At 40.8% G+C, this 16,102-nt stretch overlaps 1 protein-coding gene across 2 annotated transcripts in view; it reads right to left on the bottom strand.

Annotated features, from left to right (window-relative positions):
• TTC27 (tetratricopeptide repeat domain 27) overlaps nucleotides 1–16,102 on the bottom strand; it is a 1,731,040-nt gene that overhangs the window by 1,411,864 nt on the left and 303,074 nt on the right. For both annotated transcript variants that reach the window (XM_078648753.1, XM_078648752.1), the window contains exon 4: nucleotides 257–397. In XM_078648753.1, coding sequence (XP_078504879.1) covers nucleotides 257–397 — 141 coding nt within the window. The remainder of the gene's footprint in view (nucleotides 1–256; nucleotides 398–16,102) is intronic.

Here is a 16,102-nt window from a genome sequence, read left to right as displayed (position 1 = left end):
CTGAGGCGTGCGTCAATTAGCTTCATAGAGCTGAGGTCAGTAAACTAAAATACATTCTCTAACCTATTGTTTACACTACCCATGCTAAATTTAACAGCTTATAATTTTCATCCTGGGTACTCTAGTAATCAAGGATTAATTTACTTAGGATATCTTTCATGCTCTCATATTCAAAGTAATTAAAAGCAAAAAAAGTGTTAAGCAGTAAATCAGAGAAAGAAATATTTTTAATATGCAAACTTTGAAGTGAACGTACCTGAAATGCTGGGAAGAGATTCCTCAGGTTAATGAGAATAACCCTCGACAAAAGCAGCAAAAATGGATTGGCTGTTAGACTGTAAATGGCCTCCCCATCTAGAACGAGCATGCTGAGAATTTCAGTATTGAATGCTTTGGGCTAAAATAAAGAAAAGTTTAAATTATTACACCTTGTCTAATGAATACATATGCTGAAATGTGTTTAAAAGGCAAAGATAATTTTTGCGTAGAACAGCAAACAATGGTGTCTAACTGAAGAGTTGATAGTAGCAAATATCACTAACAGAAAGAATGATCATTGAATCAGAGTGCACAAATGTGGGACATTCATCCTGTTTCTGCGACATGCTGCCTTTTCCACAAATCAACTAAATTCCAGCATTCTGTGTCATCTGGGATCTGTCCAGCTGGGACTTTCAATAAACCAAGATACAAGGCATGCAATTGGCTACTTTCACTACTTTCTTGGAGTGGATCGGTAAGTTTTTAATAGTGTACATGTTTGGGGGGAAAAGAAGTATTACTATAATTAAGGCATGCCGGGACCACCTCTGCCAGATGGATATATTGAGCATCTCAGTGGCTTAAGTGAATAAAAGGGACATGGTCCTTTAGAATGCAACCTAGAACAAGTTCAAATGATGAGTTAACATATTTAAGGGCTCAAACAGGTGGAGGTAGGGCTGTTCAAAGATTTTAGGAAAATGTAGTTTAAAAATAAATCCTAAATCATCTTCCAATCGGTTTGACAAAGGGGTTGGAACTGAGTTGATCAACTGCTTAATACGTAAGTTGGAACAAGGATTTAAATGGATTTTGGGCTTTTTCAGTTGTAGAAGCCCAATATATTTTTGGGATAGTAGGACATGTATACTTTGGTAGTTTATTCTTATGACATCTAGCATCAGCTGACATGCTTTCCATGGCTATCCACAATTAGGGGTGGGTTAGGTGTGAGTTGTAAATGTATTCACAGTAGCCATCACTTGAATCATTATGCACATCCTCCAACAGTATAGGCCCAAGACATCTGCAGGGCGCCTTTGCAAAGTAGTTATTCAGTTCCTCTCTATAAGACCAGAAAGGAGTCAACATATTAACTTAGGCTGCTTTAGGATGAACTAGGCCTAGGCTTCAGTTGAATCCTAACCAAGGTAGCTGTATTTGTAACCAAAGTGACTCTTAATCAGATGGTAAAATGACCACTGGGTAAAGCAGATGAAGTGCCACATTTCTAGTTTAAATTAGGTCCAGCTAATGTTCCTGTGAATGAGTGGGATAATGTACTTTCTTTTAAAATACCAAATGTTTTAGGATAAGATCACAGGCCCTCACACCAACATATTTGTTTCACACACATCTCAGAAGCTTCAAATGATCATGTTCTTTAAGAACATAGGCTACAAGTTCTTGACATATAGCAAAGTCATTATATTTGGGTTTTATTTAGTTGAAGAAAATAGTACCTGACCACCCAGATGCACTTTGACATAGATCTTGATCAAAACAACACGCATAGACATCTGGTCATGAACATAACAACACTCGCATAGACACCCAAACACATACACACCGACATACTGATGGCTTTGAACACAGACCTCTAGACAACGGTGCATAAGAAGCAACAGATATGCAGTCACCCATCCTCCTTCACCAATAGACATACAGGTAGTTGTACATATCGCGCAACACAGTAGTTTAGCTTAAACATTATACAGCATTCCAATCAACATTACCTGTAGCAAGTTTAATTACCAACACACATATACTTGGTGTTTATGATGTTGATAGACGAACTGCATGTCACTTTCTTCATTTTAAACAGATTTCCTTTTAGAATGTTCCAATATGTAAATTCCTCTGGAGAGATGTAGGGTCCAATTCAATCAACTGCTGTGCTGGTCTATTAAGAAAGAGCTACTAAACCACTTGTTACAGTCAAGCATTCTTTGATGCTTCTAACCGAAAAAGAGAGTGTTGCAGCAAATGCCTGTCTTCAATGTTCTCTTTGAAGATAACAGTTCTTTCTAAGCTCACCACCCCTAAAAGAGCACATATACATTACTGTGGTCCACTGCTAAACCCTATTTCCCAAGGCATACGACGTGTATATAACTTGCATCCTTCCCTGCAATATGATATACTGATGACCAGATTGCATTGGATTATGGGATAAAGGAATGCTAACAAGCATGCTTCTAGTCTCTAGAGGTAGGAGCACCTGGAAATAGATAATGTTATGAGTCCTAATTAACAACTCCCACTCCTCTGCCAACTCTTATAGTCGGCAAGGATAAGACTGAATGTGAGTTTAACTGCAACCAGCTCTGACACCCAAAATGTGTCAAGCTTTTCATTTACAGTAATATAAACTTAAGCAAGTCTGACCACCAAGCATATGTTCAAGAAGACAGAAAAGACAAAAAAAGTACAATATTGTAATAGTTTTCAGGAACCAGGAATGAGGCAGGCATCAAACTGTTCTTTTAAACAATATAATTCCCCTCTCCATTTACATAGTTTTTATGCTAAAATAATGTTAAATTAAGGTAAAACCTCACTCAACATGTTTCAAATACAGTGTTGTTTATGCAGAGATCTTTCACTGTGGAATGAATGATTATTCTACTTACCTTAGATAACGCCCTTTCTGGTAGAGATACTTTTTTTTTAAAGAACGTTATTGGTTTTTACAATAGCGTGCTTTCATATACCCCCCCCCCTCTCCTTCACTATATTCCCCAGTAACATGAAAAAGCATACATAATAGTCAACAAAACACGTTTCTGTAAGTTTTGCAATGCAACGTTCAACGACTGCCCCAACTAGTAGTAACAGTTATGCCAGCGAGAGGTGGCACAGGGTGAGTGGTGTATTAGTAATCAGAGGTATCATTAATGTGTGTGCATGCATCGGGTGAATCAGTATTCCACTCCTTGCCTGCGGTGGTGGGCCTCATAACTATTGTTGCTAGGTAACCGTGGGTCCATGCCCTCAATAACACTTGTTCAAGGCGAACCCCCAAGCGTTCCATTATGCATCAATTGCCCATTGTCCCCCAGTTGCAGTATGTCCTGCATTATTTGATAAAAATTGTGTTATCCCTGTGCACACTGTTCACATGATATTTTGACAAAAGTTTTTACGTTCTGGTCGGCGCTGCTCCTGTTGCACGTCGTCAAAACCGTGCCTTAGTATAACAAGGAGATGGAGTGAGAAAGGACCTTCTCACAAAGGAAGCGCGCTCAATTACATGTGGAACAGTTCGTTCCCTTTTACTGTTCCAAAACTAATTGTAACTCAAGAAACTCATAACATTTTATCGTTGATTCAAACGTTTATTTCCATCTTTCAAATGATAAGTATGTCCAACTTATCGTATCATTAAATTCATTTCCCAATCTTCAAAGTAACACCCAATGCATTTCGGGTCAAAGGAAAACAAGGACCCTTCTTCAGGGGTCTGCAATGAAAACATACAGGACCAGGTTAGTAACCAGCTCACTATCATAGCAAAACGGCATACTGTATACAATCATCTGAAAACAGTGCAAACACAAATGCTGTAAACACGATATTATAACACGACAAGTATTCTGTCTTAGTGCCAAAACAATTCACTCAATGTGGCTTCATTGCACGGAAATTTCAACAAACTGCAACACCAGCTATCTATTGCACGTGCATGCCTGTCTACATTGTGATTAGTAAGCGTAATAGAATAATATATCGGATTCCCTAGACGCGCGCCCCTATCTTTAAATAGATTGCGCCTTAGCGCCGGTTCGTTACCATAAAAACCCTCTCTCGCACTTACTTGAAGACGGGGACTGGTCGTCGCTGCAAATACTTCAGACGCCATGAGCGGGCGGCTTAACTGTGTGTTTAAATTAATGCGGAAGGGGGTTTGACATGTGACAGCGGTCACATGACATGAGACTGTCTACGTCATGGGGCTACTGAACCAATCAACACATAAGACCTTTGCGTGTGACATCGTCACGTGACGTGAGTGCAAGTGCTTCGCGCCGCCATATTGAAGGAACTAAACACCATCAATACAGTGTGAATGTTTCATCATGTGCATACAGAATGACTAAAAGAAATTCTTAAACAATAAAAGAATAAAAAAGGTGATAAAGAGCGTGGGTTCACAAATGTAAATATAAACCTCATGATTCAAATACCACTGTATAACAACGTATAACAAAACATGAAAAAGTTCGTACACAGAAAAGGACACCTGGGAAAAGGACAGGCTCTGTCCCCAATGCTAAGGTACATTTACAAAAAACACGTGTGTTCAATCCTGTCATTCATCCCTACCGGTTGTAGGGTATTCAATTTTTTGATCCAAAAAAACTCTCTTTGTAGTCTCTGTTTATTAGGGTCCATGTCAGGGCGTTGTTTTATCACCTCGAGAATCGTGCATCTTAATTGTGAGATTTGGTGGCGTGATTGTGTCCAGTGTTGAGCCACCATGGATTTGATATTAGCGAGTCTGATATTACTTTTGTGTTCCGTAATACGCACTTTCAGTTTACGTTCTGTTTGGCCCACGTACACTTTGCCACAAGGACACTTAATGGCATAAATGATATTCTTAGTGTCACATGTAGATGAATGTTGTAAATCTATTTGATATCCTTTGGTTGGGTGTGTGAACTGGTTGCCAATGATCATATTGCCACAATGGACACAATTTTGACATCTGGACATCCCTTTGTATGATGTTTTAGCTTTATTGGGTGCGTTTAACATTTCTTTAAGATTGTGTGATCTCTGAAAAGCAAATGTAATTCTGTCATTGTATAGCTCACTCAAATCCGGTTCTCTCACAATCAATGACCAATGTTGGTTCAAAATTCGCTTGATTCGTGTTGCATCCGTGGAGTATTTAAGTACACATACAGTTTTACTCATACTGCGTAGGACATTGGTTTTCAGTAAAGACTCTCTGGATCTTGCTTTCACTCTGTTCAGAGATTCATTTAAGACTGTTTCCGGATACCCTCTACTGGGGTATTTTTGAGTTTGAATCTCGAAAGATGCTTGTAAGTCAAGTTCATTGCTGGTTATACGCTTTAATCTTGTGTATTGAGACGTTGGCAGGTGTTTTTTCAATGTCTCCGGGTGAAAGCTCTGAAATAATAGACAAGAATTCCGATCAGTTTGTTTAGTGTGTACCGTAGTACTCAATTTGTTGTTGTGTAATGACACTTTGACATCCAGGAAAGCAATAGATGTGTTCTCCACTGTATACGTGAATTTGATCCTTTCGTTGTATGTATTAAGCTGCTCTATGTTTTGTATAAGGTCAGATTTTTCCCCTTTCCAAATCACAAATATGTCATCAATATAACGCTTGAATACTACTAAGTCATTTGTCCAACAAGGATTTTCAAGGATGTGATCATGTTCGAATTTGTTCATATAGATATTGGCATATGAGGGAGCCCCCCAAAGCCCATGGATGTACCGTTACACTGATTGAAGAACTTTCCTTGCCATTCAAAGTAACTATAGAACAACGCGAAATGCATTAATTCCAAAATGAAAATTTGTTGTGATTCATCTAGATCGCTCTGTAGTAAACTCCATTCTAATGCTTCAATCCCCTCACTGTGCGGGATTGAAGTGTACAATGATACTACATCTATAGTACACAGTAGGTAGATTGAGTCTTCTTGGAATTCAATTGACTTTAATAATTTCAGGAAGGCTGTTGTATCCTTGATATGTGTTACACATTTCTGAATGATGGGCTGCAAGAATCTATCAACAAATCTCCCTATCGGTTCCGAGATGGAGCCACAAGCCGAGACTATGGGTCTGAATGGAGGATTGACAGGATCCTTATGTATTTTTGGCAACATGTACAGTCGCGGTCTTCTCGGATATTTCACTTCGAGAAATCTTTTGGTTTTGTCACTTATCCAATTCATTTCTTTTGCATGCTCTATTATTTTCTGTAAAATCGTCTGATATTCTTGTGTGGGATCATGATCAAGGGGCAAATAGATATCTTGGTTGGCGACGTGATTATTAACACTGTTGATATAGAAATCAGTATCCATCACGATCAGGGCACCTCCTTTATCGGCTTTTTGGAATGTTAACTTCTTGTTATTGCACAGATTTCTCAATGTATTCCATTCCTTGGTTGATAAGTTTGTTTTCGCAGGTTTCGTAAAAGGAATTTTTTGTACATCCGCAAGCACGGACCTTTCAAAGGCTTCAATGGTCTTATGAGATGTTGGAGCACAGAATGTGCTCTTGGGTTTAAAGTCCTTATCCCAACTTCCTTCCATGGATGTTTTTGGTGTATCTTTGAAAAAATATCTCAATTTCAAAGAGCGAAAAAATCTGAATAAGGATATTTCCGTTTCACCCAATGATGATCTATAAGTCGGAACGAATGTCGTGCCCTTATTTAGCAATCTTTCTTCTGCTGTGGTCAAACATTTTGATGATATATTGATGATTAAGTTGTTTTCGCCATTTGGCTCCTCGTTCTTTTTGCTATTTCTTCCTCTGTTTCCTTTTCCTCGTCTACTACGTGAGGGGGAGCGTTGGCTGCTGGACTTGTCTCTAAAAAAGAAACCTGTTTAGTTGTGCTCTGTTGTTGTTTTTGAACTTGTTGCGCAGGTCTTCTGGAATGTGTCATCTCAGAATCTGAAACTATACTCTCCTGTGAGGATGTTGGCGTGGTTTTTTGTGGTTGAGGAGCAGATTGCCATTTTTTTTGGTTGTAGATTTCAGCCCACGTGTACACTTCCTCTAACTTGTAATCAATAGTGTCACAACGGTATTTACGTACCTTGCGTTCATTCACTTCTTTTGCATATCGGTCAAGTTTTGTATTGATGTCTTCAAGTGTTTTCTCTAAATCCGGAATTTTATTGATTTCTGATTTCAAGTTTTTGATCTCGTCTTCCAATTCAATTAGCACCTTTGATAGCTCTTCGACGATTAGTAAAATTAAGTCTAATGAGCATTTGTTAAGGATCTGATACCATTTTTCAATGAACTTTTTGTTATTCCTACATAGCATTGGTTTCAGGGCTATTCTTAACCCTCTGGGTATCCTTTGATTTTTATGATAGTGGATCAACGTGGTGGCGTGCAACCTTTGATTGATCTCTTTTCTGCTGATGTATTCTAATTGTTTTAAAAGTTGTGCAGTGGTCGTTTTTTGGGTGGTGAAAAGCCTGGTCTCCTGGATGAGTCCATAAATGTCTTTAGCAGCTTCTGCTGTATATCAGAGTGTTTCAGCTTTGTTGCTTGTTAATAGAGCAATATCATCTAATTGCATGATTGCGGTGGTGCAATCAGGGATGTGGTTGACTGTGGCAAATTATAAAAATTGTGTTATCCCTGTGCACACTGTTCACATGATATTTTGACAAAAGTTTTTACGTTCTGGTCGGCGCTGCTCCTGTTGCACGTCATCAAAACCGTGCCTTAGTATAACAAGGAGATGGAGTGAGAAAGGACCTTCTCACAAAGGAAGCGCGCTCAATTACATGCGGAACAGTTCGTTCCCTTTTACTGTTCCAAAACTAATTGTAACTCAAGAAACTCATAACATTTTATCGTTGATTCAAACGTTTATTTCCATCTTTCAAATGATAAGTATGTCCAACTTATCGTATCATTAAATTCATTTCCCAATCTTCAAAGTAACACCCAATGCATTTCGGGTCAAAGGAAAACAAGGACCCTTCTTCAGGGGTCTGCAATGAAAACATACAGGACCAGGTTAGTAACCACCTCACTATCATAGCAAAACGGCATACTGTATACAATCATCTGAAAACAGTGCAAACACAAATGCTGTAAACACGATATTATAACACGACAAGTATTCTGTCTTAGTGCCAAAACAATTCACTCAATGTGGCTTCATTGCACGGAAATTTCAACAAACTGCAACACCAGCTATCTATTGCACGTGCATGCCTGTCTACATTGTGATTAGTAAGCGTAATAGAATAATATATCGGATTCCCTAGACGCGCGCCCCTATCTTTAAATAGATTGCGCCTTAGCGCCGGTTCGTTACCATAAAAACCCTCTCTCGCACTTACTTGAAGACGGGGACTGGTCGTCTCTACAAATACTTCAGACGCCATGAGCGGGCGGCTTAACTGTGTGTTTAAATTAATGCGGAAGGGGGTTTGACATGTGACAGCGGTCACATGACATGAGACTGTCTACGTCCTGGGGCTACTGAACCAATCAACACATAAGACCTTTGCGTGTGACATCGTCACGTGACGTGAGTGCAAGTGCTTCGCGCCGCCATATTGAAGGAACTAAACACCATCAATACAGTGTGAATGTTTCATCATGTGCATACAGAATGACTAAAAGAAATTCTTAAACAATAAAAGAATAAAAAAGGTGATAAAGAGCGTGGGTTCACAAATGTAAATATAAACCTCATGATTCAAATACCACTGTATAACAACGTATAACAAAACATGAAAAAGTTCGTACACAGAAAAGGACACCTGGGAAAAACTTTTGTCAAAATATCATGTGAACAGTGTGCACAGGGATAACACAATTTTTATAATTTGCCACAGTCAACCATATCCCTGATTGCACCACCGCAATCATGCAATTAGATGATATTGCTCTATTAACAAGCAACAAAGCTGAAACACTCGGATATACAGCAGAAGCTGCTAAAGACATTTATGGACTCATCCAGGAGACCAGGCTTTTCACCACCCAAAAAACGACCACTGCACAACTTTTAAAACAATTAGAATACATCAGCAGAAAAGAGATCAATCAAAGGTTGCACGCCACCACGTTGATCCACTATCATAAAAATCAAAGGATACCCAGAGGGTTAAGAATAGCCCTGAAACCGATGCTATGTAGGAATAACAAAAAGTTCATTGAAAAATGGTATCAGATCCTTAACAAATGCTCATTAGACTTAATTTTACTAATCGTCGAAGAGCTATCAAAGGTGCTAATTGAATTGGAAGACGAGATCAAAAACTTGAAATCAGAAATCAATAAAATTCCGGATTTAGAGAAAACACTTGAAGACATCAATACAAAACTTGACCGATATGCAAAAGAAGTGAATGAACGCAAGGTACGTAAATACCGTCGTGACACTATTGATTACAAGTTAGAGGAAGTGTACACATGGGCTGAAATCTACAACCAAAAAAAATGGCAATCTGCTCCTCAACCACAAAAAACCACGCCAACATCCTCACAGGAGAGTATAGTTTCAGATTCTGAGATGACACATTCCAGAAGACCTGCGCAACAAGTTCAAAAACAACAACAGAGCACAACTAAACAGGTTTCTTTTTTAGAGACAAGTCCAGAAGCCAACGCTCCCCCTCATGTAATAGACGAGGAAAAGGAAACAGAGGAAGAAATAGCAAAAAGAACGAGGAGCCAAATGGCGAAAACAACTTAATCATCAATATATCATCAAAATGTTTGACCACAGCAGAAGAAAGATTGCTAAATAAGGGCACGACATTCGTTCCGACTTATAGATCATCATTGGGTGAAACGGAAATATCCTTATTCAGATTTTTTCGCTCTTTGAAATTGAGATATTTTTTCAAAGATACACCAAAAACATCCATGGAAGGAAGTTGGGATAAGGACTTTAAACCCAAGAGCACATTCTGTGCTCCAACATCTCATAAGACCATTGAAGCCTTTGAAAGGTCCGTGCTTGCGGATGTACAAAAAATTCCTTTTACGAAACCTGCGAAAACAAACTTATCAACCAAGGAATGGAATACATTGAGAAATCTGTGCAATAACAAGAAGTTAACATTCCAAAAAGCCGATAAAGGAGGTGCCCTGATCGTGATGGATACTGATTTCTATATCAACAGTGTTAATAATCACGTCGCCAACCAAGATATCTATTTGCCCCTTGATCATGATCCCACACAAGAATATCAGACGATTTTACAGAAAATAATAGAGCATGCAAAAGAAATGAATTGGATAAGTGACAAAACCAAAAGATTTCTCGAAGTGAAATATCCGAGAAGACCGCGACTGTACATGTTGCCAAAAATACATAAGGATCCTGTCAATCCTCCATTCAGACCCATAGTCTCGGCTTGTGGCTCCATCTCGGAACCGATAGGGAGATTTGTTGATAGATTCTTGCAGCCCATCGTTCAGAAATGTGTAACACATATCAAGGATCCAACAGCCTTCCTGAAATTATTAAAGTCAATTGAATTCCAAGAAGACTCAATCTACCTACTGTGTACTATAGATATAGTATCATTGTACACTTCAATCCCGCACAGTGAGGGGATTGAAGCATTAGAATGGAGTTTACTACAGAGCGATCTAGATGAATCACAACAACTTTTCATTTTGGAATTAATGCATTTCACGTTGTTCTATAGTTACTTTGAATGGCAAGGAAAGTTCTTCAATCAGTGTAACGGTACATCCATGGGCTTTGGGGGGGCTCCCTCATATGCCAATATCTATATGAACAAATTCGAACATGATCACATCCTTGAAAATCCTTGTTGGACAAATGACTTAGTAGTATTCAAGCGTTATATTGATGACATATTTGTGATTTGGAAAGGGGAAAAATCTGACCTTATACAAAACATAGAGCAGCTTAATACATACAACGAAAGGATCAAATTCACGTATACAGTGGAGAACACATCTATTGCTTTCCTGGATGTCAAAGTGTCATTACACAACAACAAATTGAGTACTACGGTACACACTAAACAAACTGATCGGAATTCTTGTCTATTATTTCAGAGCTTTCACCCGGAGACATTGAAAAAACACCTGCCAACGTCTCAATACACAAGATTAAAGCGTATAACCAGCAATGAACTTGACTTACAAGCATCTTTCGAGATTCAAACTCAAAAATACCGCAGTAGAGGGTATCCGGAAACAGTCTTAAATGAATCTCTGAACAGAGTGAAAGCAAGATCCAGAGAGTCTTTACTGGAAACCAATGTCCTACGCAGTATGAGTAAAACTGTATGTGTACTTAAATACTCCACGGATGCAACACGAATCAAGCGAATTTTGAACCAACATTGGTTATTGATTGTGAGAGAACAGGATTTGAGTGAGCTATACAATGACAGAATTACATTTGCTTTTCAGAGATCACACAATCTTAAAGAAATGTTAAACGCACCCAATAAAGCTAAAACATCATACAAAGGGATGGCCAGATGTCAAAATTGTGTCCATTGTGGCAATATGATCATTGGCAACCAGTTCACACACCCAACCAAAGGATATCAAATAGATTTACAACATTCATCTCCATGTGACACTAAGAATATCATTTATGCCATTAAGTGTCCTTGTGGCAAAGTGTACGTGGGCCAAACAGAACGTAAACTGAAAGTGCGTATTACGGAACACAAAAGTAATATCAGACTCGCTAATATCAAATCCATGGTGGCTCAACACTGGACACAATCACGCCACCAAATCTCACAATTAAGATGCACGATTCTCGAGGTGATAAAACAACGCCCTGACATGGACCCTAATAAACAGAGACTACAAAGAGAGTTTTTTTGGATCAAAAAATTGAATACCCTACAACCGGTAGGGATGAATGACAGGATTGAACACACGTGTTTTTTGTAAATGTACCTTAGCATTGGGGACAGAGCCTGTCCTTTTCCCAGGTGTCCTTTTCTGTGTACGAACTTTTTCATGTTTTGTTATACGTTGTTATACAGTGGTATTTGAATCATGAGGTTTATATTTACATTTGTGAACCCACGCTCTTTATCACCTTTTTTATTCTTTTATTGTTTAAGAATTTCTTTTAGTCATTCTGTATGCACATGATGAAACATTCACACTGTATTGATGGTGTTTAGTTCCTTCAATATGGCGGCGCGAAGCACTTGCACTCACGTCACGTGACGATGTCACACGCAAAGGTCTTATGTGTTGATTGGTTCAGTAGCCCCATGACGTAGACAGTCTCATGTCATGTGACCGCTGTCACATGTCAAACCCCCTTCCGCATTAATTTAAACACACAGTTAAGCCGCCCGCTCATGGCGTCTGAAGTATTTGTAGGGACGACCAGTCCCCGTCTTCAAATAAGTGCGAGAGAGGGTTTTTATGGTAACGAACCGGCGCTAAGGCGCAATCTATTTAAAGATAGGGGTGCGCGTCTAGGGAATCCGATATATTATTCTATTACGCTTACTAATCACAATGTAGACAGGCATGCACGTGCAATAGATAGCTGGTGTTGCAGTTTGTTGAAATTTCCGTGCAATGAAGCCACATTGAGTGAATTGTTTTGGCACTAAGACAGAATACTTGTCGTGTTATAATATCGTGTTTACAGCATTTGTGTTTGCACTGTTTTCAGATGATTGTATACAGTATGCCGTTTTGCTATGATAGTGAGGTGGTTACTAACCTGGTCCTGTATGTTTTCATTGCAGACCCCTGAAGAAGGGTCCTTGTTTTCCTTTGACCCGAAATGCATTGGGTGTTACTTTGAAGATTGGGAAATGAATTTAATGATACGATAAGTTGGACATACTTATCATTTGAAAGATGGAAATAAACGTTTGAATCAACGCTAAAATGTTATGAGTTTCTTGAGTTACAATTAGTTTTGGAACAGTAAAAGGGAACGAACTGTTCCGCATGTAATTGAGCGCGCTTCCTTTGTGAGAAGGTCCTTTCTCACTCCATCTCCCTGCATTATTTGATTACAGGCATCAATCCAATTCCAGATCTCAGTCCCCTGTAAACCCCCTTTGTAGCACTACTCTCTGGCAGCTGGCCGACTTGTTGAGCTCTGATAACCAGCCCCTCAAACCTAGGGATCCCAAGGGTCTTCAGGCCATTGCTCGTTGTCACTTCGCCGGGATTGAAGCTAGGTCCGCAAATCTAGATGTCACACCATTGGCAGGTATTCTAGGTAACCAGCCCAGCTGGCAAGCATTTGGTATTATGGCCAGAGATATGCTGGTCGCCATTGTAATTATTTCCATCACATGGTTCCAGTAAGAGGCAATTGTTGAACATGAACAGACCGTGTGGCAGAACCCAGCATTATCTTCCCCGCACCTGGGGCCACTCCACCTGTGCAGTCAGGAATATCAAGTTTATGCGTTTGGGTGGACGCAATGTATGCTCTATGGAGAAAGTAGTACTGTATGCACTTAAGTCTTGGATTGAGCGACACCTTGGGCATGTGTGCCAGTATCCTAGTCCAATCTGAATGACTAATGGGGGATCTCAAGTCTAAGCCCAGCGCTCCCGGAGCTGTTCCAAGCTGCTTTTCGACTGGTCTAGGAGCACACGGTAAAGCAGCGAGGTAATGCGCCAGCAACCGCTGATCTTGTATAGACTATCTAGCCGCACATTCTTCACATTTCCTAGACGTCACACTGGATGTGCAAACTTTTCCGCAGTACCTCTGCGCGACGGAAAGGGGCACCTTGCGGCTCCGTTCTGAAGCCATTCAGCTTCGCAAATGGCATGGTGGGCCTAAATAGGTACCACTTCCATCGTGCTGACGCAGTTGCTTTCGAGAGTGTGCGCACCCACAAGCGCTGAACCCCAAAGTGATCCTACTAATGGATAGAGCCCACGCATACATCAGGGAGGTTAAGAGGGTGGGTAAGGAATCTGCAGCTAGACATAGTCTCTACCAGAAAGAAAGTTACCAAAGATAAGTAACTTGTTTTTCTGATAGAGGTTTCTAGCCGCAGATTTCTCACCTTTAAAATAGATACCAAAGCAGCAACGAGGAACACTGTCTTTATGGTAAGGAGCGTAAGGGCCAGCTGTGAAGCAGCTAGAACAGACTACACATCAGATAGGTCAGAAACCGATTAAGCCTCCCCTGGGGCAAGACAAAAGGAGAGGGGGGAAACATATGTTGAAGAAATTGCATCACAACTGTTGACTCACATAATGAGGGGTGATCTGGCAACTGTAACAATTTTCCTTAGATAATAGATCTAGTTTAGGACCTATTGGCCTTACGTGAACCATTGTCCTTTTGCAAAATTAACTAACACCCCAGGTCCAAAGATTGGGATCCCCTTATTTTGTAATACACACTGAATCCCAAAGGGCATGGGCGGAGCACACCAACAAGCAGAACCAGGCTGGTGGAGGAAAATACTCTCTTGCTTAATGTTTTTGCTTGCTTAGATTCCCTGCCAGGGGGAGTGAAAGTAAATTTGTTGGACTAGCCTGACTTGTGGAGGCCTGAACCACAAAGTTGTCGGGTGAAGGGTGCAGTGACAGGAAAGTCGGCCAGAGGAGGATGATGGGGCCTAGCAATTTGTCAGTTGACAGGGGGCCTAGAGCACGGTCTGGCCTAGGCCCCTTACAAAGTGTCTGTCAGTACCCGATTAAATGGGAGGAGAGGCTCAGCAGAAGTCTGTCCTGGTTGTAAAACATTGTGTTTTTCCTCAATGGGGGGAGGGCGGGAGGGGAGCTGGAGGTCCACAATTTCGGCCTCCCTATGCATAACCATTGAGTAGAAAGTCGATTCCTCTGTAACAGATCCGGGAGAAGAAAAAAGAACAGTCTCAGGAGAGTTATCGGGCACTAGTCGCCTGCTAATCCTCGTATTAAGTTCCGTCAGTGTAGGGCTGAGTGAACTCATCACCCTTGTCATAACAGTCAGAATCGGTGCCAAAGAAAGAGCGCAAAGTGGGCTGTCTCCCTTGAAAGGCTCGTATGTCTAATGGCGGAAGAGGCACCTCGGCTGGATTCTGCTGCAACTTCGGTCAAGGTTGGAATGGCGTTGACTCGACGTCGGAGAGAAAAATTGGGTACTACTCTGGCGTCAACGGAGTTGTCATAAATGTTAAGGAACTTGGAGCTGGCAGAGGTCTCCGGTACGGAAGCATCGTCGACAGTTTAGCCGAAGGCAAGCCGGGCTCGGAGACTTGTGCTGGCACCACGGGCAGACCCACTGGCAGTACTCCAGATGGAGGACCTCGGGGCTCCTTGGGACCCAGAGGTGCATCAGAGGGAGTTGGCAGGGATCCAAAGAGCCAGAGCATGGCAGTACATAATTCTCCAATCTGAAGCAGCATGACATTGGGCCCTGGAAACTGGGGTAGCGCTGGCACAAGTTGCGGGGTCAGTTCTGAAGTCAGACGACTTTAGGAGCAAGATCAAGAAGAGTGTCGCCATCACTGCGCGTGCTCAGGTGACTGCCATTGGTGTGAGGGAGAGGAATCCCAATTCGACTTCTTGTGTTTCTTCTTAGATCTACCTGAAGAACTGGAGTACGGTGAAGCCCAGCCTCTCAAGCGGCTCTGACTTCTCCGGGAATGGGACCAAGACCGGGAACAAACCTTGATTGCAGACCTCAATTTGGAGCGGCCCTGACGCGGAGGCTTCTTATGCTTGGTGATGGAGAGTTTTGCCTCGCGTTCCCTGATGGCCTACGGGTTTATCAACGCACAATCGGTACAGGCTTGGGAAGTCGTTTTATTGCAACAGTCCCTACAGAGTTTCAAATCTGTAGTTTTTGGGAATGACATCCCTTGCACATAGGAAAAATTTGAGGTACAAAGTTTCGGATAGATACGAAAGGAGCTCAGACATGCACAGGTGCTGCAGAAAAGTTTACAGATCCTGTTTGACGCCTGGGGAATACTCAAAGGGTGAGGAATCTGCAGCTAGAAGTCTCTATCAGATCATGAGTTATGTAAACTATTGAGATATTAATCACTTATTTGATCAAATACTTATTTTTGTTTTCTTCAAACGCGTCCTGAAACTATGATAATCAAGCTCATATAAATACATTCATAATATTTGAACATTT

Source organism: Lissotriton helveticus, chromosome 6, assembly GCF_964261635.1.
Source record: "Lissotriton helveticus chromosome 6, aLisHel1.1, whole genome shotgun sequence".
NCBI classification, from domain to species: Eukaryota; Metazoa; Chordata; class Amphibia; order Caudata; family Salamandridae; genus Lissotriton; species Lissotriton helveticus.
This window is presented reverse-complemented; position numbering and strand designations above follow the sequence as displayed.